This window comes from Coregonus clupeaformis, chromosome 8, assembly GCF_020615455.1.
Source record: "Coregonus clupeaformis isolate EN_2021a chromosome 8, ASM2061545v1, whole genome shotgun sequence".
In the NCBI taxonomy this organism is placed as follows: domain Eukaryota; kingdom Metazoa; phylum Chordata; class Actinopteri; order Salmoniformes; family Salmonidae; genus Coregonus; species Coregonus clupeaformis.
Window position 1 is genome coordinate 22,656,465 of NC_059199.1, and position 27,105 is coordinate 22,683,569.

The 27,105-nt window shown below is 41.8% G+C and overlaps 2 protein-coding genes across 2 annotated transcripts; one reads left to right on the forward strand and one right to left on the reverse strand.

Annotated features, from left to right (window-relative positions):
- The first annotated feature begins 455 nt into the window (after positions 1–455).
- LOC121571264 (ras-related protein Rab-39B) lies at positions 456–5,748 on the forward strand. Its single transcript, XM_041882631.1, has 5 exons — positions 456–913; positions 2,465–2,717; positions 3,880–4,060; positions 4,245–4,370; positions 4,666–5,748. The coding sequence occupies exons 2-5, from the start codon at positions 2,503–2,505 to the stop codon at positions 4,783–4,785; spliced, it is 642 nt and encodes a 213-aa protein (XP_041738565.1). The 5' UTR covers positions 456–913; positions 2,465–2,502; the 3' UTR covers positions 4,786–5,748.
- Positions 5,749–13,319: 7,571 nt separating this feature from the next.
- On the reverse strand, positions 13,320–26,889 carry vbp1 (von Hippel-Lindau binding protein 1). Its single transcript, XM_041882632.1, has 6 exons — positions 26,683–26,889; positions 26,211–26,335; positions 25,779–25,845; positions 25,095–25,193; positions 15,041–15,179; positions 13,320–14,359 (listed from the first exon to the last, which is right to left on the reverse strand). The coding sequence occupies exons 1-6, from the start codon at positions 26,761–26,763 to the stop codon at positions 14,283–14,285; spliced, it is 588 nt and encodes a 195-aa protein (XP_041738566.1). The 5' UTR covers positions 26,764–26,889; the 3' UTR covers positions 13,320–14,282.
- Positions 26,890–27,105: the final 216 nt, after the last annotated feature.

The following is a 27,105-nucleotide window of genomic DNA, read 5'->3' on the forward strand; positions in this document are numbered from 1 at the left end:
AGCGCACTGTCAAGCAGCCGTTGGTAAACAAACATAGTGTCCCTTTACCCGCATACAATATTGTCAATTTTACGCGCACGATTATAAACCGTTATATCAGTTAAAGTCCAAAATATGTTTAATGTCTGGTAGGCAGTATATAGGGTATAATATTTAATATTTAGTGTCAGTGGCCCTATCTATACTTTTGCCTTTTAGCTTACTAATGATGATGGAGAGGCTATAATAGCCTATTGGTTAGAGGTTATTTCAATAGCCTACCAGAAATGGTAGCCAATAGGTCAAATTAATTATATTTTACAAAACGACTTAAGAACAATGACATTGATCTACATGTCATTGCTCTAATCGTTTTATAACACCGTTTTGTGTCGCTGTGTTTTTTTTTCTAGATATGCGGAGAAAGTGTTTGTGCGCGTCGATATTGATATTTACGGTAGTAGTGGTGCTGATGCTGGCTGGGAGGTGGAATGAGTCAGGGTCTGTGATGGTGCTGCTCGCACTGCCATTTCATCAGCAGCAGCATTTATTTCCTTTAGCTGCCTTCAAAAACACAAAACGAGATAAGGAGAGGAGTGAAAACAAAACTAACCCTCAGAATTTAGCCATAGGCCTATCACATTTTAAAGTTGTGTGATTTTAAACAACAGTGTAGACCCATGCTATCAATCACAAATAATAGCATTTTGGGGAGTAAAGCGTGCTGGGGATTTTTCTAGGTAGTCATTAATAGACCGTTATAAAGACATCGCAACGAATACCGGTTGGTATATATCCGCTGGGGAATTGTAAACTGCTGTTCATGCGTTGCTGTGAGACGTTCTTTTGGCGTTTGTTCTACGATAGAGAAGGCGAGCTTCTCAATGCAATGGAACCTGCAGCAATCGAGTTCTGAGCGGCGCAACCAAACCACGTAAGATGAAACCATTTCGTTTTCTCTTAGGCAATAGGCCTTTCTAGCAATTGTGAACTATATAAGGCCTTCTTATTTTGAGGATAATGATGAGAGAAATAAGAAAAGGCTTTGAATTAAGTGGATAAAGTGGCACTACTTGGTCTTGAAAGCCTATTGTGAGAGCGACCGAAGTAATGTTGTCTAAAGCGTTTCTGCATCAAATAATGGTGTAGATTATATTCTACTGTTCTCTATTCCATTTCCCATGACTGACAGATCAGGTGAAATGATGCCTATAAGACTCAAATAATCAATGATCCTGCCATAAGGCAAAATAGAGGGGCCTATTCATTGACCTTGGTATGGGATCTGGAATAAAACATTTGATATTAATCCAAAAGCACCTGATGTGAAATATCTCACCTATATCCCTCCATTAGCCCTTTACAGTAATGGCTTCTGTACAATAGACTGTCCATGCAATTAAACATATTTTTTGTTTATCCAAAAGCACCTTATGTGAAATATCCACGGCATACAATACAATAGCCATTATGATGACCAGTAGTTACTGTAATAGGTTACAATCTAGCCTAGGCTACTGTCCATGTCAATGCTCCGGAGACCCTAGCTGAAGCCTATATCCGGTCTCAGGCAACAGCTATGGGGGTGGATATTATAGGTATTATTTAGGGGATATGTCTGTCCACGGTAGTGGTTGCATACCAAGCTGACTGTGTAATTCCCGGCCAGCCGGAGTGAGGTAGTGGCGGTGGGCCTAGATGGCACTGGAGGCAGTCTGATGACTGGATAACCAGGCCTGTGCATATAATGCAATACCATAATAAATCCTTGCATCGTAGGGTTTTAAATAAGCATAGTTCTATAGAATATGGAATAGAATAGAAAATAATAGATTATAGAATAGAGTATGTAAACTGACCTACGTGCCACTGGCTACAAATAGAATGGAATAACTTAATTTTTCCTAAAGGGAACTTCAAATGGGCTTTTTTCATAGCCTAACGTAAAACATAGGCTATCAAATAGTTGCCACAATCAATCAAGTGACTTGAAAGTTGGCCAAAGCGGATTTCCAATAGTCACATGCTTGTAATTAAACATGTGGAATATAATAGACATTGTAACACCGCGGGAGGGCTTAGGCCTAGATCAAAGCCATAGTCAAATCCAGAAGAGAAGTGTAGCCTTTTTTCTTGTCACCAAAGGGAATGTAGACACAAAACAAGGGCACAAAGAGCTACAAAGAGTAGCGGTGTTGTGCTCTATCCAAAGGCCTCGTTATCATTCAGGGGCTGCGCTCTGCTGAGAAGCCAAGCTACCGTGCTTTGGGGGGGCAGTGACCAATTGAAATCTCCGTTGTAGCTGCCCCTCTCTGTCTGCGAAGTCTCTCTCACAGGCTTTCACCAGGGCGCCCGAGGCTATCTAGCCTCTGAAAGCACTGTTGTTATGGGTTAACTGACTCTTTTTGCGCTGCGTGTGTGTGTCTCTGCGTGTGTGCATGTGCCTGTGTCTCACCGTGTGCGTGCTGTGCGTGTGTTCCATTAGACCACGACTCCCCCAACAGAAGCTAGACAGCAGTCACCATGGAGGCGATATGGCTGTACCAGTTCCGACTCATCGTCATTGGGGACTCGACCGTGGGGAAATCGTGCCTGATCCGGCGGTTCACGGAGGGAAGGTTCACCCAGGTGAGTGACCCGACGGTCGGCGTGGATTTCTTCTCTCGCCTGGTGGAGATCGAGCCGGGGAAACGCATCAAGCTACAGATCTGGGATACCGCGGGACAGGAGCGCTTCAGGTATGGGGGTCTTATGCATAAACTGTGCTTTCGGTATGATCCATCATGCTTGCTTGCTTGCTCTTATTTATCAAGGATGCTTCTTGTCCAGCTGGCCAAACCATGAAATGTAGGAAACATTATTTATATTCAGAGCCCTCTATTAGGCTATCATTCAGAATTGTTGATCAAAGGATTTAAAATTATATCAAAGGATAGGATATACCAAAATTGCATTTGCACCAAGGTCTAAACTGAAAGATACAGTTTTTGTCATACCACTACTGCTATTGTTGTTTGACTATTCAACGGTGCTTTATTGAAACAGTGAATAAGGTACAAAGGTTAGCCTACATCAATATTGACACTTTGGAACATCAATGACACAGTTAGGATAAGCTTATAAATAGTTTAGTTTCTAAAAAGTGAAAAACAAGTATGCAGGAGTCCCTTTTTATAGATAAACATTTATTTTACATATTGAAATAGTTAACAGCCTTTGAACACATACACACACACACATACACACACCATTGTTTTGTCACACACCCTTGCTTGGTCAGCGTTCCATCATAATCCTCATCATTCCCTGCTCTTTTGTCTGTGATTCATTTCAACTGGGTCTTTCTTTCATTTGAATATGTATTTTACCACCGTCCTCCTATCTTCATCCTCTCTTTCTATGTCCTCCTCTTCTTCCATTCTTTCATTGCACCTCCCTCCCTCACTCCCTCCCTGCCTCTCTCTATCCTCATCACCCACACCTCACGTCTGTCATATCCCTCCTCTCACTTCTTTCCCCCTTCCTCTTCTCCCTCATTCCTTCTCTCACATTCTCTCCCTCTCTTTTGCCAAACTTTCTCTCTCCCTCACTACCCACTCTCTCCTCCCCTTTCTCACTTTCACATCTGTTGCTTGCTACTTTTGTCTAGCCTCCCAACACATATCTATTTTTATCTCTCTCTCTCTCTCTCTCTCTCTCTCTCTCTCTCTCTCTCTCTCTCTCTCTCTCTCTCTCTCTCTCTCTCTCTTCTATTCTAACACTGTATATATCCCCTCTTCCTTCTCCTTCTAACGCTCTCTCAATTCTCTCCCCTCCTTCCTCTCCTTCCTCTCCTTATTCCCTTTCTCATCTCCTCCTAACATACACACCCTCTCATCCCTCTCTCCTCCCCTCTTCCAGGTCCATCACCAGAGCCTACTATCGTAACTCGGTGGGCGGGCTCCTCCTGTTTGACATCACAAACCGTCGCTCCTTCCAGAACGTTCATGATTGGCTAGAGGAGGCCCGGAGCCACGTCCAACCACACAGCATTGTGTTCCTATTGGTCGGCCACAAGTGTGACCTGGAGCCCCAGCGCCAGGTAGCCTATCAGATTGCAGTAGTTTACGTGTATGTGTGGAGGGGGGTAGGTGGGATGAGTGTGTGTGTGTGGGTGTGTGTTTGATTGAGCATTGAAAGAAATTCCCTAATGATATTATAAGTAATGCACAAACACATCTCCATATAAACAGACAATAAAATCGCATGTTTACCTCTATCTCCAGGTAACTCGTCAGGAGGCTGAGAAACTCGCCGGCGCCTACGGGATGCGTTACGTAGAAACTTCGGCCCGCGACGCCATAAATGTGGAGCACGCCTTCACAGAGCTGACCAGGGACATCTTTCAGCTGGTGAGGAGCTATAGGTTGAAGATACAACGTTTGAGTCAAGAATGAAAATCGAATGTAGAATCTTTGGCTATCTTAGCAATGGCAACAGCTGGTCCCATGAATTTGTTTATTATCGAAATGTTCTGCATGTGAATAGCCTGGTCCCAGATCTGTTTGTGCCATCATGTCAACTCCTTGCCATGGCAAACATGACAATGAGTGACAAGGAGTTGATATGATTGCACAAACAGATCTGGGACCAGGCTAGCATGTGAATACAATATTGTCCCTCCTAACCTTGGTATCTTCGCCCTAGGTGAGGAGTGGTGACATCACTATCCAGGAGGGCTGGGAGGGGGTGAAGAGCGGCTTCGTCCCCAACATGGTCCACTCCTCCGAGGAGGTCACCAAGAGCGACCGACGCTGCCTCTGCTGATCTGTAGGGATCTTCTAGATCCAACTAGATCCCTGACTCGAGTCTGGTTTCCCTTAGGTCCTCCTGAACTTGCACCCAGATCCATTTCAGCTCTCTAGTTTAGCCATTTGCCTCTGCTGATCTGCATCTGGATGGAGGGTTCCTACCCACAACTAGATCCCTGCCTGGTTTCACTTAGGTCCTCCTTGGTCCTCAAAGGTGTCCACTTTCCAGAGTGATCTGCTATCTGGATGGATGATGGATCCATCCCTGCAAATACCTGGTTAATAACTGGTTTCCCTTTAGGTCAGGGATGGGCAACTTTGATGGGGGTGGGGGTCACAAAAAATCTGAACTCATCATGAGGGGCCGCAGTGGCTCGCGGGTCTGTGTACCCACATCCATACCCACACCTGCCTCTGATTTGTACAATCAATCTATTTGTGCAGTTAAACTACTTAACTCTCTTAACAAAATGCATTATACCAGTAGCTAGGGCCGTCCCTAGCCTTTTGGGGGCGTTAAGCGAGATTTGGTTGGCATCCCCCCCAGCTCGCTGGTTTAAAAAAAATTACTGGCCCCCGTCTAGACGGCGGAGAGAATTTTTATTTTTTAAAAAGTTAATTTCACCATTTTGCCATGGGGCGGAGGGGAAAAGTGTGCAATTTTATAAAAAATGTCAAGCAATTCTACTCATTTTGCCATGTGGCAAAGAGAAGAATTAGCAGTTTTACAGCAAGTTTCCTGCAATTCTATCAGTTTTGCCATGAAGTGGAGATACATTTTAAAAACACATTTCCTGCAATTCTATACATTCTGCCATGACTTATGCCATGTTAATATGATATATGAGTGAGAGTGACTAACAAAATCAATTGGGCCCCCCTGGAGGTCAAGGCCCCTGGGCATATGCCCTGCATGCCCGGTCGGTATTCGGCCATGATTACTACAAGTAAAACATTTAATAAAATAATTGTTAGCTGACATGGCTAATTGAGTGACTATCAGTGACTGACGTAAGAGAAAACTAATGATGCATAACCACACTTCAAAACTGCACCGTGTATTCTACTATCCCCGACTGAGTTCCTAAAAAAAACGTGGCCCATCCCTGCTTTAGGTAATTTTCTTGAACTGCACCCAGATCTATTTAATCTCTCTAGTCACTTGCTACCCCTATCTCTTCTCTTCCACTATGCAATCCAATAACACAATTGATACGACCAGAAGGCATCACTCATCCCTTTAGGTTTGTTGGGCCAATATGGCTTTCTATCTGATTCAGTTGTTCAAAGGAGACTGAGGAGGAGGGTCTCAGAGTCTCTTCCTTTCCACTTTTGGGAAATTAAGTCTGGTACCAAACTCAAACTCTGTGGTTCTATACCTACTTCTCCCATCATCTAACTCCCACTCCAATCCTCGCCCTTCTCCCTTAACCAATGCCATATTGGACCTTATGGACACTTTGGAAAGGGACTGAATGTAAGGGAAAGACTGTTTGACTACCTATCTGACTGTACAAGTGGACAAAGGGACTCCAGGGACGTATTCACTAGACACCAAGCGGAAGAAAATGCACTGAAATGGGGAGGGAGAAGATACAATTGTTTTTGTTGCAAAACGTTTTGCTATGGTGTGCACTAATGAATACAACCCAGTAAAAGTGGACTATAAGATATTGGGCACACCTGAGGCTGACGTTACCTGTACATTTAACTGTCCCCTTTGAGACTAGCCTATCCCTGAGTGATTCCAGAATCTAGCTGAGGAAACCATGGTAACAGTGGAGAGACAGGAAGCTGGGAGAACGCACCCTAAAAACACTACATTACCCATAATTCCACATCTGCAGGCATATAAATAACACATATTAATGTTACAGTACAACATGTATGGCAACAGACATGCATTCAATATCTCAATATCAATCAGTATAGAAATAAGGACATTCATTCCAGAAATAATCACATTTTGTTTCGATAACGTTATGATGAATGACCATACTGTTGTGTTGAAAGTCATACTTTAGTTGGATGCACTGGATGTAACAACAACATTTCTGGTTTGGTAACTGAGAAATGAAATGCTTTGGCACAATAGGTGGAGGAGGGACAAAACTTGCTGCTTTGAAACAAAGGGTGTCCTACATATTATTTTTCGTTCAAGATGTTTTGTAGCAACTGTGTTCAAGGTCAATCACTTTGTCATCAGCGCTACAAGCTACTTCCTGCTATCAGATAATCAGAATCCAAAACTTTCTTCTCTACTCTGAGTAATAATAACTGAAAGGATGAACTGCTATAATCCACTTTTTCCAAAGAGAGTTGCGGTAGCACCATTTAATGTGAATTTAACATTTTAGGGAAAGGCAGGTTTGACAGTGTACAAGTGCATTTTCATCTAAAAGTTTATCGCTGACAAGGAGGAGAGGATGGAAAATGTTCTCAATCATTTATTACAATAAAGGGGACATATTGCAGGGCCTAGACAAGCGATATCCCATTGAGTGTGACGTTTCATTCTTTTTTCGGCGTAGATCAAGAATGGACATCTTTCGATTCCATTGCGTCTTCCACTTGCTTGGACATTCTGGTTCTAGAATGGAATCTTGGACATCATGATGTTTCACCCAGAGCTGAAAACTGATCAGAGCTGAAAACTGATCTCATAACCAGTGCTGATAATTGAACTACAGTGGCTTCACCAATCTCCACACACTTTAAATCTCCAATGCTTATAGCTCCATTATACCAAATCAGAGGGTTTCAGGAGTTTGGATCAGTTGGTCCTCATCATCTAATAAGACACTCTCTAGGTAGAAGGTTCCCCTAACCACATATCTAGGATCAGATAACCCTAACCCCGAGCACTAACCTTTACCAGTAGGCTAATGACAAATATCCGGTCCTGTATCAGTGGTTAGAGGCAGCTTCTATCTAGTCTGTAAAAAAACAACCTCATGTAGGCCTACAGCATGTACAGCTCCTAGGCCAAGTCAGAGGATAGTAGGACTTTGCAGCAAGTGCTTAGCCTGGTAAAACCAGACTGAATAAAGTGAAACAACAGTGAAACATAGTGAAATCAGTTGGATACCAAGCTAGCAGTTGCTCATCATCTTAATAACACACAAACATACGTTAATCAATGTACAGCACTACCAGGGTCGTATTCACTAGACACCAAACGGAAGAAAACAGAGACTACCTAACTACCTAATAAAAACACATTTTCCGCTGCAAAATGTTTTGCTACGTTGTGTACTACTGAATACGACCCAGGATGAATCTTCTCTTCTTCATTCTACTACTGTACATCATCTTTGACAAAGTCTCTTCCTCTCTATCTCCAAGCTGTACAATGCCATATAACTACTGTTCCTTCAATTCAACAATGGCTATGGGACTTTCTGTGCCACTACTTATCTATCAAAACAACTTGAAATGCACTAAAACAATTAATAAAATGTGACTGGTAAAACACCCGGTTCTGCTCTGTGTCTAACGATGTAGGCTCTTGTTGTTTGGGTAAAACGATGTCGCTAGTCTTGGGGGGAATCTCAACTGGATTGCTCGACTCGGTCCTCCCCTCACCTGCTTTTGAAAAAGGTCAAAGGTAATCGAGGAGCGGAAGAGAGAAAATGTGAAAACAAATGCGCTTGTATGAAATTAGACTCTCCTTCTACACTGGTCATGGTCTCGTCATCAGGCAAATTACCTTTACAGGGGTGGAATCCCAAAATGAATGTTTAAAGTGATAAAAACGAATTTAGCTAGTTGTGCAAGACATGTTATTAATAATAGGATAAGAAGCTCAGTTGGTAGAGCATGGAGATTGTAACGCCAGGGTAGTGGGTTTGATTCCTGTGACCACCCATATGTAAAATGTATGCACGCATGACTAAGTCGCTTTGGATAAAAACGTCTGCTAAATGGCATTTTTTTATTTCACCTTTATTTAACCAGGTAAGCCAGTTGAGAACAAGTTCTCATTTACAACTGCGACCTGGCCAAGATAAAGCAAAGCAGTGCAATAAAAACAACAACACAGAGTTACATATGGGATAAACAAAACGTACAGTCAAAAACACAATAGAAAAACTATATACAGTGTGTGCAAATGTAGTAAGTTATGGAGGTAAGGCAATAAATAGGCCATAGTGCAAAATAATTACAATTTAGTATTAACACTGGAGTGATAGATAAAATAAATAACAATGTAAATAACAATATGGGGATGAGGTAGTTGGATGGGCTAATTACAGATGGGCTGTGTACAGGTGCAGTGATCGGTAAGGTGCTCTGACAACTGATGCTTAAAGTTAGTGAGGGAGATAAGAGTCTCCAGCTTCAGAGATTTGTGCAGTTCGTTCCAGTCATTAGCAGCAGAGAACTGGAAGGAATGGCGGCCAAAGGTGGTGTTGGCTTTGGGGATGACCAAAGTAAGCGTATAGTTTTTAAATGTGTGTGGCAGATTTCCAAACTCTTCCATGGAGGATGCACTTCAGTATCCTTCGCGAGAGCAGGCTATCGAGGTGAGGAGGACACTCCTCGGTTCACCTACTAACGAATTGACTCCCCTCAACCACTCTAACCACTTTTCGGTTTTCCGGGAAATGGAGGAGAGGAGGACGGAGGAGTCGAGGAGAGGACAGACTTTTCTCCAATTGAGAATCTCCCTTGACTTTGTCATTAGGCTATTGGTTGCAGTGCCAGAAACCAACCACAAGATGGGAATTCAAAGCAAAAGGGACCAACTGACAGTGTCAACCAGCTTGTATCTGTGGAGCATCAGTTAGTACCACCTAGAGTGATTAAATCGTTAGACACTGGATACATTCATAATTAGAAATATGTATAAACTAGGTAATTGAGGGTTCTAATGTTAACAGCTAGATCAGGCCAAACTCTCTAAAGCTGCATTTACACAGGCAGCCCAATTCCTATCTTTTATTGACAAAAGAGCTGATCTGATTAGTCAAAATGCCGATTAGTGGAAAAAATATCAGAATTTGTCTGCCTGTGTCACATTCTACTTTCCTAATCCTATTCATTCCTTTGGGCACAAAGGCTACAGTTCAGATCGCTTGGGTTAACTCATAGGGACAGTTCATCCCAAATACCAAAGATTTGTCAGATTACTGAACCCCAGTTAATTTGGGACCAAGACCATCATATTTCACATGTACACTACCGTTCAAAAGTTTGGGGTCACTTAGAAATGTCCTTGTTTTCCATGAAAACATACATGAAATGAGTTTGAATAGGAAATAGAGCAAAATGAATAGGAAATGTAGTCATTGACGAGGTTAGAAATAATGATTTTTCATTGAAATAATAATTGTGTCCTTCAAACTTTCCTCCCACAAGTTGGATTGGCTTGATGGGCACTTCTTACGTACCATACGGTCAAGCTGCTCCCACAACAGCTCAATAGGGTTGAGATCCAGTGACTGTGCTGGCCACTCCATTATAGACAGAATACCAGCTGACTGCTTCTTCCCTAAATAGTTCTTGCATAGTTTGGAGCTGTGGGTCATTGTCCTGTTGTAAGAGGAAATTGGCTCCAATCAAGCGCCATCCACAGGGTATGGCATGGCGTTGCAAAATGGAGTGATAGCCTTCCTTCTTCAAGATCCCTTTTACCCTTACAAATCTCCCACTTTACCGCCACCAAAGCACCCCCAGACCATCACATTGCCTCCACCATGCTTGACAGATGGCATCAAGCACTCCTCCAGCATCTTTTCATTTGGTCTGCATCTCACAAATGTTCTTCTTTGTGATCCGAACACCTCAAACTTCGATTTGTTTGTCCATAACACTTCTTTCCAATCTTCCTCTGTCCAGTGTCTGTGTTCTTTTGCCCATCTTAATCTTTTCTTTTTATTGTCCAGTCTGAGATATGGCTTTTTCTTTGCAACTCTGCCTAGAAGGTCAGCATCCCAGAGTCGCCTCTTCACTGTTGACGTTGAGACTGGTGTTTTGCGGGTACTATTTAATGAAGCTGCCAGTTGAGGACCTGTGAGGCGTCTGTTTCTCAAACTAGACACTAATGTATTTGTCCTCTTGCTCAGTTGTGCACCGGGGCCTCCCACTCCTCTTTCTATTCTGGTTAGAACCAGTTTGCGCTGTTCTGTGAAGGGAGTAGTACACAGCATTGTACGAGATCTTCAGTTTCTTGGCAATTTCTCGCATGGAATAGCCTTCATTTCTCAGAACAAGAATAGACTGACGAGTTTCAGAAGAAACTTATTTGTTTCTGGCCATTTTGAGTCTGTAATCGAACCCACAATTGCTGATGCTCCAGATACTCAACTAGTCTCAAGAATTCCAGTTTTATTGCTTCTTTATAATATAATATAATATGCCATTTAGCAGACACTTTTATCCAAAGCGACTTACAGTCATGCGTGCATACATTTTTGTGTATGGGTGGTCCCGGGGATCGAACCCACTACCCTGGCATTTCAAGCGCCGTGCTCTACCAGTTGAGCTACAGAGGACCATAATCAGCACAACAGTTTTCAGCAAGGATTTTCTAATGATCAATTAGCCTTTTAAAATGATAAACTTGGATTAGCAAACACAACATGCCATTGGAACACAGGACTGATGGTTGCTGATAATGGGCCTCTGTACGCCTATGTAGATATTCCATCAAAAATCAGCAGTTTCCAGCTACAATAGCCATTTACAACATTAACAATGTCTACACTGTATTTCTGATCAATTTGATGTTATTTTAATGGACAAAAAATTGACATTTCTAAGGGACCCCAAACTTTTGAACGGTAGTGTATATTATTGTGGGACCCTCATAAACGGTTGTTGTGGAATACATATGAACATCAGACCACTTCAGGTATATAACTACCTGAAATGTTGGGGTGAAAAATCATATTACTGCACAGGAATATCTTGGCACATCTACCCCCCTCTTAGCCTGGCTCACACACTGGTCTGGACAGGAGTCTGTTGTTAGTGCAATATTCATTCAAATATACATCTTTTTTTCCTGGGGGACTGATTTGAAAATCCAACAGTTGTATTGAAAGGGGGCGGTGCTGGAGTGCTGTGTGTGGCTGTCAATGTGGGTGTTTGAGTGAGAAAGACACAGATGAGAATCAATCAGTAAAAAAGCATAGTGCCGACAAAATCAAAAGAGCCTTTCCAGGCTATGAAGTCAGGAGTAGGGTTGCAAAAAAATCAGGTAACTTTCCCCAAATCCCCTAGTTTTCCAGAAATCCTGGTTGGAAGACTTCCAGAATCAGGAGGGAAGAAGCAGGAAATCCAGAAACCTCCAACCACGATTTCTGGAAGTCCTGGGAATTTGGGGAAAGTTAACAGATTTTTGCAACCCTAGTCAGAAGGACTTTGAGTTACACTCCCCTACGTATTTATTTAGACAGTGAAGCTAAATATTTTTCATTTGGCTCTATACATTTGAGATCAAATGTTTTATATGAAGTGACTGTACAGTCTCACCTTTTATCTGAAGGGTATTTTCATACATGTTTTACCGTTTAGAAATGAAAGCACTATTTGGACAAATTCACTTATAGTGTGTATTTAATTTAGTCAACATTTTTGTATTTGGTCCAATATTTCTAGCACGCAATGACTACATCCAGCTTGTGACTCTACAAACTTGTTGGACGCATTTGCAATTTGTTTAGGTTGTTTCAGATTATGTTGTGCCCAATAGGAATTAATTGTAAATAATGTAGTCATTTTGTAGTACATTTTATTGTAAAGAATATATGTTTCTGAACACTTCCACATTAATATGGATGCTACAATAATTACATATAATCATGAATGAGCCGTGAATAATGACGAGTGAGAAAGTTATAGGCATAAGACAAATATCATACCCCACCAGAAATGCTAACCTTCCCTTTTATTGGTAATGGTGAGAGGTTAGCATGTTTTGGGGGCATGATCTTTGTGCATATGTAACTTTCTCACTCATCATTATTCATAATTCATTCATGATTATCCATAATGATGGTAGCATCCACATTAATGTAGGAGTGTTCAGAAACATTATATTCTTATTTACAAAAGTGACTACAAAATGACAATACATTTACCATTAATTTATATTGGGCACAAACTGCAAATGCATCCAAACAAGTTTGTAGTGACAAGCTTGACGTAGTCATTGCGTGCTAGGAATATGGGACTAAATACGACACTTGAATTTGTCCAAATACTTATGACATCTGCTAAACACGTGTATGTGACAAATAAAATGTGATTTGACACCTTCAAATGGATACATAAAGTGCATTAATTTCTAAACTGTAAAATAGATATGTATGAAAATACCCTCAAATAAAAGGTTGCATTCTGTACCGTCGCCTCATATCAAACATTTGATCTCAAATCTAAAATGCTGGAATTTAGAGCCAAATTAAGTTGTACCTTTTGCCAGAATACCACCCCGTCTGTGAGAGGTGAAGTTAGTATAAAATGTCTGAGCACGCTCAACCCACCTTCTACTGCACTGTAGCATGTTTCATGTCACCCACACACACACAAAAAACACAGAACCACCATGTAAAGTTTATTTTTTTGTCATTTCTTTTTATCACTCAAGTGTCTTAATGGATACAACGTGACAAATAAATACATTGAGGAAGAGGCCAGAAAGAGGAGCAAACAAGAAAGGAGGAAGAGAAAATAATGAAAAACAGACAAGAACGCTGAGAAGTTGTCTGAAATGGCACCCTATTCCCTATATATAGTGCACTATTTTTGACCAAGGCCTGTAGGCTTTTGGTCAAAAGTAGTGCACTATATAGAGAATAGGGTGCCATTTCAGACTCATTCAGGAAATAGGAGTAAGGGACAGAACAGAGGAGAGGAAAGAGGGGGCATGGAACAAACGTCTGAACATTCTTAATCCGGAGTGCACCATTTTGCTGTCTCACATTCTCATGCAAACACATCAGAAGAAGGTTTGACTGTGAGATGCTTCTCCTCCTCTCTCTTATTTCCTGCTCAGCGAGGATTATGGGTAGTAACGCGGGGTGTTACGAAAGCAAACCAAGTTCCCAAACTAGTACACAGTGAAGACCAACATCAATAACAGTTTTGAACAATAAGGTACTCTCACTGTTTGGGAACAGTGAGAGGAGGAGAAAGTGGAGGACAGTGAAAACCTAGAGTCGCAGGCGGTCAAAAAATATGAGGGCTTAATAATCGTAATAAAATGATACAAAAAAACTGCCGTGGTAACTTTTGTTTTGTCTTTCTTTACTTGAAAAAATAATTTTTAAAAGTAACAAATCAATAGAATAAAGCTTGGGCTGAGTCCCAAATGGCATCATATCCCCTATACAGTGCCCTACTTTTGATGTCAAAAGTAGTGCACTATATAGGGAATAGAATGTCATTTGGGATGCAACCTTGTACTGTAGAGACTAGAGATGTGAACATAGACATGGAGTTGGGGCGGGTTGCCGGGGCGGGTTTCTATGGGGAGAAGATAGTTGTTATGGGGGGGCCTCTTTCTTAAGACTTCTCAACCGATTTGAGGAGGTTGTCCTTGCTCCTTCTCTTCACGTCCCAGTTATAGACTCGTGCCATGTCTGAGAGGGGCAATGGGTTAAGGATGATACACATCTCAGTCTATGAAAGATACGTTTTGTCTAGTATTTTCATAAGGAGAGTACCACGCCTTGTGTTTGCATGCCATGCGGCATCTACTTAGAAAGCACCTCTAATTTAGTTGTTTGAGCACGGAACACTGTCTTCACCAGTCTATCAAAACAACAGTACTTACCCCAACAGTTTGAACAAGATCAAATTGTCAAAGTTAAGTATGTACCTCATCAGTTTCAATGTGTTGTTTTCTCCTGGTTCGTGCCTACTGAACACAGACTTGCTTTCCCTGCTTTGACACAAATGTCTGCCACAGCTGTCACCTGTCAAACACCTGCATCAATCACTCAGCCCTACCAGACCATAAAACTGTCCTAATGGTAAAACCAGCAGATAATTCAGCTCCCAAAGACCTGGGCTTATAACCTTATAGCCTCTCAGAATAGAAGTGTTGATCTAGGATCTGTTTTGCCTTTTAGATTATAATGAATGGACGGGGGTGGGGCACCTGATCCTAGAGCAGCACTCCTACTCTAAGACACTTTATGAATACATGTCCAGAGTTACCCATCCCTGATTCAAACAACATTGTATCATCACAGCTTTTTCTCCAACCTCCAGGCCTGTTAAACACTAGTCCCTGGGCCTATATTTAGGCGTAAGGATACTGACTTCAGTGGTGGTAAACTGGTCTCGGAGGAAGTCCAGGTCTTCTTCCAGGGAGTCCAGGTTGCGTGATGCGGTTGCCAGATTCTTCTCGAGCAGAGTCTGGGCCTCGTCGATGTCGTACTCCAACATCACTTTGGCCTGGGAGAGGAGAGGGGATGGAGGGAAGCAAGGGAGGAGAGGAAATTGAGAAGTCAAAGTAAGTGAACAACATAACAGTAGACTTCAATAGTGCTTTCATTCTATGTCGTCCTCCAACATCACATTGGCCTAGAAGAGGAGAGAGAGGGAGGTTGATATTACAGTAGACTGCAGAGACTGGGCTTCCTGCATAAACTTTGGCCGTACCTTACTTAATTGTTTACTTACAGACGTACGAGATAGCAGACCCGGTCTCAGGGATGGCTAACTCTGGAGATCTCTACTGAGTTAGGTAAATCTGCTTTTAGTTTTTTGGCACTTTACTTGTAAAATAATCTCCAAGGATTTCTAAAATTGGATGAATTTATGCCTTTAGAGCAGGGATGAGCAATTCCAGCCCTCTGGGGCCGGAATGGTGTCACACTTTTTCCCCAGCTAGCATACACAGCTGATTAAACTATACTGAACAACAATATAAATGCAACATGCAACAATTTCAAAGATTTTACTGAGTTACAGTTCATTAGGAAATCAGTCAATTGAAATAAATTAATTAGGCCCTAATCTATGGATTTCACATGACTGGGAATACAGATAAGCATCTGTTGGTCACAGATACCTTAAAAAAAATTGACCTTAGAATCTCGCCACAGTATTTCTGTGCATTCAAATTGCCATCGAGAAAAGCAATTGTGTTCGTTGTCCGTAGCTTATGCCTGCCCATACCATAACCCCACCATGGGGCACTCTGTTCACAATGTTGACATCAGCAAACCGCTCACCCACACAACGCCATACACGTGGTCTGCAGTTGAGGGGCCTGTTGGACATACTGCCAAATTCTCTAAAACGACGTTGGAGGCGCCTTATGGTAGAGAAATGAAAATTAAATTCTCTGGCAGCAGCTCTGGTGGACATTCCTGCAGTCAGCATGCCAATTGCACACTCCCTCAACTTGAGACATCTGTGGCATTGTGTTGTGTGACAAAACTGCATATTTTAGAGAGGCCTTTTATTGTCCCCAGCACGAGGTGCACCTGTGTAATGATCATGCTGTTTAATCATAAATTAATTAAACACTGATTGACAATAAATGTCACATGCTGTTGTGCAAATGGAATAGACAACAGGTGGAAATTATAGGCAATTAGCAAGACACCCCCAATAAAGATGTGGTTCTGCAGGTGGTGACCACAGACCACTTCTCAGTTCCTATGCTTCCTGGCTGATGTTTTGGTCACTTTCGAATGCTGGCGGTGCTTTCACTCTAGTGGTAGCATGAGACGGAGTCTACAACCCACACAAGTGGCTCAGGTAGTGCAGCTCATCCAGGATGGCACATCAATGCGAGCTGTGGCAAGAAGGTTTGCTGTGTCTGTCAGCGTAGTGTCCAGAGCATGGAGGCGCTACCAGGAGACAGGCCAGTACATCAGGAGACAAGGAGGAGGCCGTAGGAGGGCAACATTCCAGCAGCAGGACCGCTACCTCCGCCTTTGTGCAAGGAGGAGCAGGAGGAGCACTGCCAGAGCCCTGCAAAATGACCTCCAGCAGGCCACAAATGTGCATGTGTCTGCTCAAACGGTCAGAAACAGACTCCATGAGGATGTGAGGGCCCGACGTCCACAGGTGGGGGTTGTGCTTACAGCCCAACACCGTGCAGGACGTTTGGCATTTGCCAGAGAACACCAAGATTGGCAAATTCGCCACTGGTGCCCTGTGCTCTTCACAGAAGAAAGCAGGTTCACACTGAGCACGTGACAGACGTGACAGAGTCTGGAGACGCCGTGGAGAACGTTCTGCTGCCTGCAACATCCTCCAGCATGACCGGTTTGGCGGTGGGTCAGTCATGGTGTGGGGTGGCATTTCTTTGGGGGGGCCGCACAGCCCTCCATGTGCTCGCCAGAGGTAGCCTGACTGCCATTAGGTACCGAGATGAGATTGTCAGACCCCTTGTGAGACCATATGCTGGTGCGGTTGGCCCTGGGTTCCTCCTAATGAAAGACCATGCTAGACCTCATGTGGCTGGAGTGTGTCAGCAGTTCCTGCAAGAGGAAGGCATTGATGCTATGGACTGGCCCGCCCGTTCCCCAGACCTGAATCCAATTGAGCACATCTGGGACATCATGTCTCGCTCCATCCACCAACGCCATGTTGCACCACAGACTGTCCAGGAGTTGGCGGATGCTTTAGTCCAGGTCTGGGAGGAGATCCTTCAGGAGACCATCCGCCACCTCATCAGGAACATGCCCAGGCGTTGTAGGGAGGTCATACAGGCACGTGGAGGCCACACACACTACTGAGCCTCATTTTGACTTGTTTTAAGGACATTACATCAAAGTTGGATCAGCCTGTAGTGTGGTTTTCCACTTTAATTTTGAGGGTGACTCCAAATCCAGACCTCCATGGGTTGATAAATTAGATTTCCATTGATCATTTTTGTGTGATTTTGTTGTCAGCACATTCAACTATGTAAAGAAAAAAGTATTTAATAAGATTATTTCATTCATTCAGATCTAGGATGTGTTGTTTAAGTGTTCCCTTTATTTTTTTGAGCAGTGTATATTACTCTTACAGAATTTCCACGTGGGCGAGGATATCGGACATTTGATCAAAGCCTATTGGATGATAAAAACAAGTTAACTAGGCCAGAATAATTTATAATGGGCTTTATCCCGACATAACATAGGTACAGCAGATCCCCCTTATTGTATGGGACACCTTTAGAGGCCATGCAATTCAGTACTCAAAACAAAAGCAATTTAGGTCAAAAGAGTCCATATTAACAAAGGAACTAGAAGGACTAATAGTACAGATAGACAGCAATAGAAACTGTACCATAGAGGCACAGAATAAGTTAGAAGAAATACTAAAAGGAATGGAGGAACTTATTCAAGAAAGATCAAGTGTAATATAGTATAAAATCTTCAACATAGAAATGGTACCAAAAAGAAATTACTGAAACTTGTTGCAAATGATGGAGTCACCCATGTTTTACCAAACGATATTTTGAAAGAGAAAGCAAAGTACTTTAAGCATGTTTTCGTTTCAGTCTCCTCCATCTCCACTAACCGAAGACAAATGTATGGATTGTTTTTCTATGAATAATGTAAAATTAACAACTGTACAGAAAGACTCATGTGAAGGCCAAATTACAGAGGAGGAACGTCTTGATGCAATTAAAGCCTTTAAGTCCGGGAAAACTCCAGGGTTGGATGGCATTACCAGTGGAGGTATACCAAACCTTTTTTGATATAGTCAGAGGACCGTTATTAGCATGTTTTAACCACTCCTACAAAAATTGTAGATTATCAGATACTGAACAAGAAGGTTTGTTTTCATTATTACTGAAACAGGATCCAAGTGGTAAATATAAAGATCCAGTCCATATAAAAAATTGGAGGCCACTTACACATCAAATAATCTAGCAAAATGCATAGAATTACAAAGGTATTGGCGGATATTATTCATCCTTATCAGACAGGTTTTCTACATGGAAGATACATTGGAGATAATATAAGACAAGTACTGGAAACAATAGAACACTATGAAAAATCTGGGAAACCAGGCCTGGTATTCATAGCGGACTTTGAAAAGGCTTTTGATAAAGTGCGACTGGAATTTATATATACAGTGAGGGAAAAAAGTATTTGATCCCCTGCTGATTTTGTATGTTTGCCCACTGACAAAGAAATGATCAGTCTATAATTTTAATGGTAGGTTTATTTGAACAGTGAGAGACAGAATAACAACATAAAAATCCAGAAAAACGCATGTCGAAAATGTTATAAATTGATTTGCATTTTAATGAGGGAAATAAGTATTTGACCCCCTCTCAATCAGAAAGATTTCTGGCTCCCAGGTGTATTTTATACAGGTAACAAGCTTAGATTAGGAGCACACTCTTAAAGGGAGTGCTCCTAATCTAAGCTTGTTACCTGTATAAAATACACCTGTCCACAGAAGCAATCAAACAATCAGATTCCAAATTCTCCACCATGGCCAAGACCAAAGAGCTCTCCAAAGATGTCAGGGACAAGATTGTAGACCTACACAAGGCTGGAATGGGCTACAAGACCATCGCCAAGCAGCTTGGTGAGAAGGTGACAACAGTTGGTGCGATTATTCGCAAATGGAAGAAACACAAAATAAATGTCAATCTCCCTCGGTCTGGGGCTCCATGCAAGATCTCACCTCGTGGAGTTGCAATGATCATGAGAACGGTGAGGAATCAGCCCAGAACTACACGGGAGGATCTTGTCAATGATCTCAAGGCAGCTGGGACCATAGTCACAAGGAAAACAATTGGTAACACAGTACACTGTCAAGGACTGAAATCCTGCAGCGCCCGCAATGTCCCCCTGCTCAAGAAAGCACATATACATGCCCGTCTGAAGTTTGCCAATGAACATCTGAATGATTCAGAGGAGAACTGGGTGAAAGTGTTGTGGTCAGATGAGACCAAAATCGAGCTCTTTGGCATCAACTCAACTCGCCGTGTTTGGAGGAGGAATGCTGCCTATGACCCCAAGAACACCATCCCCACCGTCAAACATGGAGGTGGAAACATTATGCTTTGGGGGTGTTTTTCTGCTAAGGGGACCGGACAACTTCACCGCATCAAAGGGACGATGGACGGGGCCATGTACCGTCAAATCTTGGGTGAGAACCTCCTTCCCTCAGCCAGGGCATTGAAAATTGGTCTTGGATGGGTATTCCAGCATGACAATGACCCAAAACACATGGCCAAAGCAACAAAGGAGTGGCTCAAGAAGAAGCACATTAAGGTCCTGGAGTGGCCTAGCCAGTCTCCAGACCTTAATCCCATAGAACATTTGTGGAGGGAGCTGAAGGTTTGAGTTGCCAAACGTCAGGCTCGAAACCTTAATGACTTGGAGAAGATCTGCAAAGAGGAGTGGGACCAAAATCCCTCCTGAGATGTGTGCAAACCTGGTGGCCAACTACAAGAAACGTCTGACCTCTGTGATTGCCAATAAGGGTTTTGCCACCAAGTACTAAGTCATGTTTTGCAGAGGGGTCAAATACTTATTTCCCTCATTAAAATGCAAATCAATTTATAATATTTTTGACATGCGTTTTTCTGGATTTTGTTGTTGTTATTCTGTCTCTCACTGTTCAAATAAACCTACCATTAAAATTATAGACTGATCATGTCTTTGTCAGTGGGCAAACGTACAAAATCAGCAGGGGATCAAATACTTTTTTCCCTCACTGTAAATGCCTGGAATATTTCAATTTTGGAGAATCTTTTATAAAATGACTTACAGTTATGTGTATTAACCCTAGGTGTAAAATAGTAAATAATGCCAACAAAATGTTAGCTATTAAAATCAGATCCAACAACAATCAAGGGGTTAGAAATCAAGGGCTTAAAAACAAAGGTGTCACTGTACGCTGATGATTCATCCCTCCACAGACTCATAGAGGACCTACATACTTTTTCTAACCTCTCTGGATTACAACCAAATTATGATAAAGTGTACTATATAACGTATTGGATCACTAAAAATACAACTTTTACATTACGTGTAGTTTACCAATAAAATTGTCTGACGGTGATGTGGAAATACTCGGTATACATATACCAAAATAAATAAATGATCTCAGTACAATACATTTATAAAGAAAGTTAGCAAATATAGATACGATTTTGCTATCAGGAAAAGGAAAAAATGCATGTCTATTTGTGGAAAAATCACCCTAATTAACTCTTTAGTTATATTCCAGTAGACCCATTTGCTTATGGTCTTGCCTACACATAGCGACCTGTCTTTTTTTATTATTATATGAGCAAAAATGATTCAATTGTATTTGGAACGGCAAGCCAGACCAAACTAAACGGGCCTATTTCTATAATTAATATGAATTCGCAGGGCAGAAATTATTCAATATTAAAGCATTAGACCTCTCACTAAAGGCGTCAGTCATACAAAATATATACTTAAATCCAAAATGGTTCTCCAGCAGATTAGTAAGAATGTCTCACCCCATGTTCAAGAATGGCCTTTTCCCCCTTTATTCAGATTACAACCTCTCACTCGGTTATTTGAAAATGAAATAATCTCCAAAATATCACTATTTTTAAAACAAGCCATAGAAAGTTGGTTGCAATTTCTGTTTAATCCACCAGAAAAGACAGAACAGATAATACAACAAATATTGTGGTTAAACTCAAAATGTACGAATTGAAAACCCCCCGAAATATCACATTTATATAAGTATTCAGACCCTTTACTCATTACTTTGTTGAAGCACCTTTGGCAACGATTACAGCCTCAAGTCTTCTTGGGTATGACGCTACAAGCTTGGCACACCTGTATTTGGGGAGTTTCTCCCATTCTTCTCTGCAGATCCTCTCAAGCTCTGTCAGGTTGGACAGGGAGCGTCGCTGCACAGCTATTTTCAGGTCTCTCCAGAGTAGTTCGATCGGGTTCAAGTCCAGGCTCTAGCTGGGCCACTCAAGGACATTCAGAGACTAGTCCCGAAGCCACTCCTGTGTTGTCTTGGCTGTGTACTTAGGGTCGTTGTCCTGTTGGAAGGTGAACCTTCGCCCCAGTCTGAGGTCCTGAGCGTTCTGGAGCAGGTTTTCATCAAGGATCTCTCTGTACTTTGCTCCGTTCATCTTTCCCTCGATCCTGACTAGTCTCCCAGTCCCTGCCGCTGAAAAACATCCCCACAGCATGATGCTGCAGAAATGTTTTGGTACCCGTCCCCAGACCTGTGCCTCGACACAATCCTTTCTCAGAGCTCATGGCTTGGTTTTTGCTCTGACATGCACTGTCAACTGTGGGACCTTATATAGACAGGTGTGTGCCTTTCCAAATCATGTCCAATCACTTGAATTTACCACAGGTGGTCTCCAATCAAGTTGTAGAAACATCTCAAGGATGATCAATGGAAACAGGATGCACCTGAGCTCAATTTTGAGTCTCATAGCAAAGAGTCTGAATACGTATGTAAATAAGGTATGTTTTCTATTTTTTATAAATTAGCTTAAAATTCTAAAAACCTGTTTTCGCTTTGTCATTATGGGGTATTGTGTGTAGATTGCTGATAAAAAAAAATATATTGAATCAATTTTAGAATAAGACTGTAATGTTCAAAATGTGGGAAAAATCAAGGGGTCTGAATACTTTCCAAAGGCACCGTAGATTGCAAAATAGCTGGGAAGAGATTTTTGATATACCGATTCCATGGCACATGGTTTATGAACTGATACGCAAAACATCGCTGGATTCTTGCAACCAATAGAATGATATATATATATATATATATATATATATATATATGGGGGATACAACCATCCCAGCTGTACAGATTTTGCTGCAAATTATTAGATAATTTGTTTTGGTAGTGTCCATATGTAGCTTTTCTTTGGTCGCAGGTCCAGGAATGGTTGAAGAAGTGCAACATTTAGTTGGCGCTAACTCTGCAGACAGCACTACTGGGTGATTTGAAAAGTCATAGTCAATTGATCAATAATATTATAATACTCTTCGCAAAAAAGGTTATCTTTAAATTTACAATCTGTAGAAAATATGAGAATAGAAAGGTTCTGAACTTTTGTGAAACAGCACAGTTCAAAATATATGGCAAAATAGAAATCGAACTGGATGGTCTTCAGAGATAGATGGGAGGGGTTGATGGTAGCTGAAGGATGGGACTAAAAACAAACAAAAGATATCTATTGTAAAATATATTGTGTCCGTAATTTTTTTTAGAGTATGTATAAGCTGGAAGTAGAAGCCTAAGTGTTGTTGTCCATTAGTTTACTCCAATTAGGGGAGGGGTGGTAGGGTTAGGGGACTGGAGCATGGAGGAGGTGGTGTGATGGTGCTTTGCTGGTGACACTGTCTGTGATTTATTTAGAATTCAAGGCACACTTAACCAGCATGGCTACCACAGCATTGTGCAGCGATACGCCATCCCATCTGGTTTGCGGTTAGTGGGCCGATCACTTGTTTTTCAACAGGACAATGACCGAAAACACACCTCCAGGCTGTGTATGGGCAATTTGACCAAGAAGGAGAGTGATCAGATGACCTGGCCTCCACAATCACCCGACCTCAACCCAAATGAGATGGTTTGGGATGCAGAGTGAAGGAAAAGAAGCCAACATGTGCTCAGCATATGTGGGAACTCCAAGACTGTTGGAAAAGCCTTCCTCATGAAGCTGGTTGAGAGAATGCCAAGAGCGTGCAAAGCCGTCATCAAGGGAAAGGGTGGCTACACTGAAGAATCTAAAATATATTTTAGATTGTTTAACACTTTTTTGGTTACTACAATGTTTCCATGTGTTATTTCATAGTTTTAATGTCTTCACTATTATTCTACAATGTAGAAAATAGTAAAAATCTTAATAAAACCCTTGAATGAGTAGGTGTGTCCAAACTTTTGACTGGTACTGTATATAAATAAATAAATGCTACTGCTCAAAAATGAAAATGGGACCAACACTTTACATGTTGCGTTTATATTTTTGTTCAGTGTAATCGCATTCTAAACTGAAGATCATGATTAGTTGATTATTGGAGTCAGGGGTGTTAGCTGGGGCGGGGGCAAAAGTTTGACTGTAGTTGACGATCCCTGACTCCAATAGGCTGATTGAGGACCTTTTTACTGAAGAATGTGTTTGTTTTCCATGATTGTGCTTTGCTTTTTGTGTATTGATGTGTGTATTGATGTGTGTACAGTAGTGGTGCGCGGGTCAGCTGTTTGTCCACCTGCAATTGCTAATAACCCTTTGCAACTGCCCGACTATATTTCTGTTATCGCTGCTTCTTTTGTGGAGCAAATATGTTTAGGGACTGGGGAGAAAATGCAATAACTAATACAATGGGAAATAGTTTTTGTGCATTATTTCCAAATTATACTGAACAAAAATATTGACGCAACCTGTAAAGTGTTGGTCCCATGTTTCATGAGCTGAAATAAATGATCCCAGAAATGTTCCATATGCACAAAAAGCTTATTTCGCTAAAATGTTGTGCACAAATTTGTTTACATCCCTGTTAGTGAGCATTTCTCCTTTGCCAAGATAATTCATCCACCTGACAAGTGTGGCATATCAAGAAGCTGATTAAACAGCATGAACATTACACAGGTCCACCTTGTGCTGGGGACAATAACAGGCCACTGCAGTTTTGTCACACAACACAATGCCACAGATCTCTGCTAGCCAACGCAGCAACGCTCTCCTCCGACTGCCCCGGGTAAAAAAAAAAAAAAATGGACGATAAAATCTTATATCAACAATGTTGGACAGGTTGATGGGATTATGTGTCATTCCAGACATTGCCCCACCCTAATAGCGCCTCACAACCATTGCACATAACACATCACTGCCATGATCCTCTTTCACCACTTCACCAAATCTTTGCATAACATTACTTTTCTGGCCCTCCCATCTCTATATGTTTTCCTTACTTCGCGCGCACACCTGTTTGTCTAGCTAATCAGCCTCGCAATATGGGTACCATGCTACCCCAGATGGGAAGGAGAGGAAACGTGTGCGCGCAAAGCCAGAAGAAAACATTGACATCCATATTAGATTTTGATTTGGGCAGGGTAGCATCTTAAAGGTGGATTTAATAGTTTCTTGTTCACTGCTCAGCGATGCAAACGGCAATTCTCCAATTGAAACAGTCCACCATTTTATGGATGTAGCTTCGGAGCGGGACACATGCTGCAAGCAGGTACAGTTATTGGACCATTAATTAAATCACACGCTGTCGCCATGGAATGCCCTTAGACCTGGTCTCATTAATTAAGTAATAATCAGAGGTCTAATATTGGGCTAACCTCAGGGATAAGGAGTGGGCTCCATAAATAGGGAACAAGTGATCGGATGAGACCAAACAATGTTACTAGGTACACATGACATGTAGTAGTACTCACGCCTAGCCACAGGCAGACTTTGTCGGTGGGTGGGACTGACGCCTTGCAGTAAACGTTGTCAGCCAATAGGAAGTGTGTCTCCATAGGGTCTGTGGTTTCCTATAGGATGAAGGATATGGGGAGAAAACAAAGTAACTCAACACCACATATGGTGCACTCTGCTGATTGTGAATGCAGTTAGTGATCAACCGCTTATAGTGATCAAATTGTCCTGCAAGAATGTAATCACTGTAATACCCATTTCAGACAGAATATGTGGTATATTACCTGTAAAGATATAAGGTAATGTTTATATGACCCCCTTTCAAACAGCACCTTATTTACCACTTTTATACATATCAGTGGGAAACTGGCAAATTGGGAGGGGTAGGGGGTGTTAAACCATGGGGGGTGTTTGCATTACAAATTAGGGAGGTGTCAAACAACGGAAACGGAAATGAATTTACCTGCAAAAAATCAGAGAACCATTTACAGACCCGATACCGGTATTTTGGTTACAGGGTCTGTGAAAATGCAGGAATCATGATTAGGTCTTTAGGTGGCTTTTAATTGGCCATGTTTTTACCCCCTACCCCTTTCAGATATACCAAAAAGTCGGTTTTAAAAAAGCAGGCATGGTAAACTTGTGGGATCTTTGTCTGTATATGAAACGTGTATAAGAGGAGTGCACTGAATGTTGTTTACCTTCTTCTTCTGCATGTGTAGTAGGATTTCTAAAGTCTGCTTGATCTGTGGGATCTGGCTTTTCAACCTGGGTGCAGCAGATAGAAACACCATAGAAGAAGAATGACAACACGATAGAAGCAGAACTATTACATATTTATCCATCAAAAACTCAGGGTCATCCTACCAGCTAAATAGAGTAAATCATAACACCAGAGAAGACAACACAATACCACACTAGTTTACGAGTTTGTAGATTGGTAAATTCCTCTCGTCTGGGAATAATAGTAGCTAAACTTGATACAATGGAACCAATGGAATAGTCCAACACGTGCAATCTCTGCCCACAATAACATGTCAGGCAAACGAAATGAAGCACACGTCAAGTATGTTGCTGTTTTGACATTTGACTAAAGTAGTTACCGTTAACATCTTATGCTGTATATTAGTTACCTTTGTTTCTTCTGAGCCAGGTTGAGCTCCATGTATTTATATTTCTGGTATTGCTCATCCAGTTTTCTCAGGACGGCGTCTGCAGTGTCGTTCCCTGGTTGCGTCATAAACGACTCGACATCCTCCTACAACGATTCACAAAATAACGTTCGCTAACGGGTAATCTAGCTAGTTTACTAGCTAGCTTTCAGACGAGTCATTCACACCATATAGTAAACCCATTGTGAGTATACAAGATAGCTAGCTGAAGAAAGTCGTTTCATTGCATTTGGATGACATGACAAATTGGATAGGTAGGTAGCTAGGCCTAATGGACTTTCTAGGCGTCATTTCCCTAAAAGGATATGAATGAACATAGCTAGCTAGCATTCGTGACAGGCTAGTTTAGAGGCTGGACAGCGGCAAATACATTCGAGAGTGTTAGTTCATAAAGTATAATGGCCACAATGTATATAATTCATATTTTACACACCACAAATATTGCTTCGGGGATTCCGAGATGTTTTTTCTTTGTCGCCTGTATGGCATTGCAGGTGTCTATGGTCGTCGCCATCTTGAAATAAAACTCAACTCCCTCCTTCGTTACGTAGAAGTTGGGCGTTACCCACTGAAGAACTTGCCCGTCTTGAAAGCTTGAGACGAGTCCTTGGGTGCGTCTCAATTCTTCTTCTTTGATGAGGTTTAACGGCGGGTGGCATCCAATAAAAGTTGCATTACCGCCACCTACTAGACTGGAGTATAACTCCCTTATACTTTGCGCGTGTATGGCTTCCTTCTTTTAGTTGTGCCCATCTTCTTCTTCTTTGAGATTTGATTGGCGGATCACATCCAATTTGTATGTTCATACACCGCCACCTACTGTACTGGTGTGTGAGGCCATTCATGACCTACATTA

Excerpts from the sequence above, each read along its gene's own strand:
- LOC121571264 (XM_041882631.1), top strand. The coding sequence starts at position 2,503 with ATGGAGGCGATATGGCTGTACCAGTTCCGACTCATCGTCATTGGGGAC. Across the intron at positions 2,718-3,879 it reads GCGGGACAGGAGCGCTTCAG|GTCCATCACCAGAGCCTACT; the intron begins GTATGGGGGTCT and ends CCCCTCTTCCAG. Across the intron at positions 4,061-4,244 it reads ACCTGGAGCCCCAGCGCCAG|GTAACTCGTCAGGAGGCTGA; the intron begins GTAGCCTATCAG and ends CTCTATCTCCAG.
- vbp1 (XM_041882632.1), bottom strand. The coding sequence starts at position 26,763 with ATGGCGACGACCATAGACACCTGCAATGCCATACAGGCGACAAAGAAA. Across the intron at positions 25,194-25,778 it reads TACACATGCAGAAGAAGAAG|GAAACCACAGACCCTATGGA; the intron begins GTAAACAACATT and ends TTCATCCTATAG. Across the intron at positions 15,180-25,094 it reads AAGTCTGCCTGTGGCTAGGC|GCCAAAGTGATGTTGGAGTA; the intron begins GTGAGTACTACT and ends CTCCTCTCCCAG.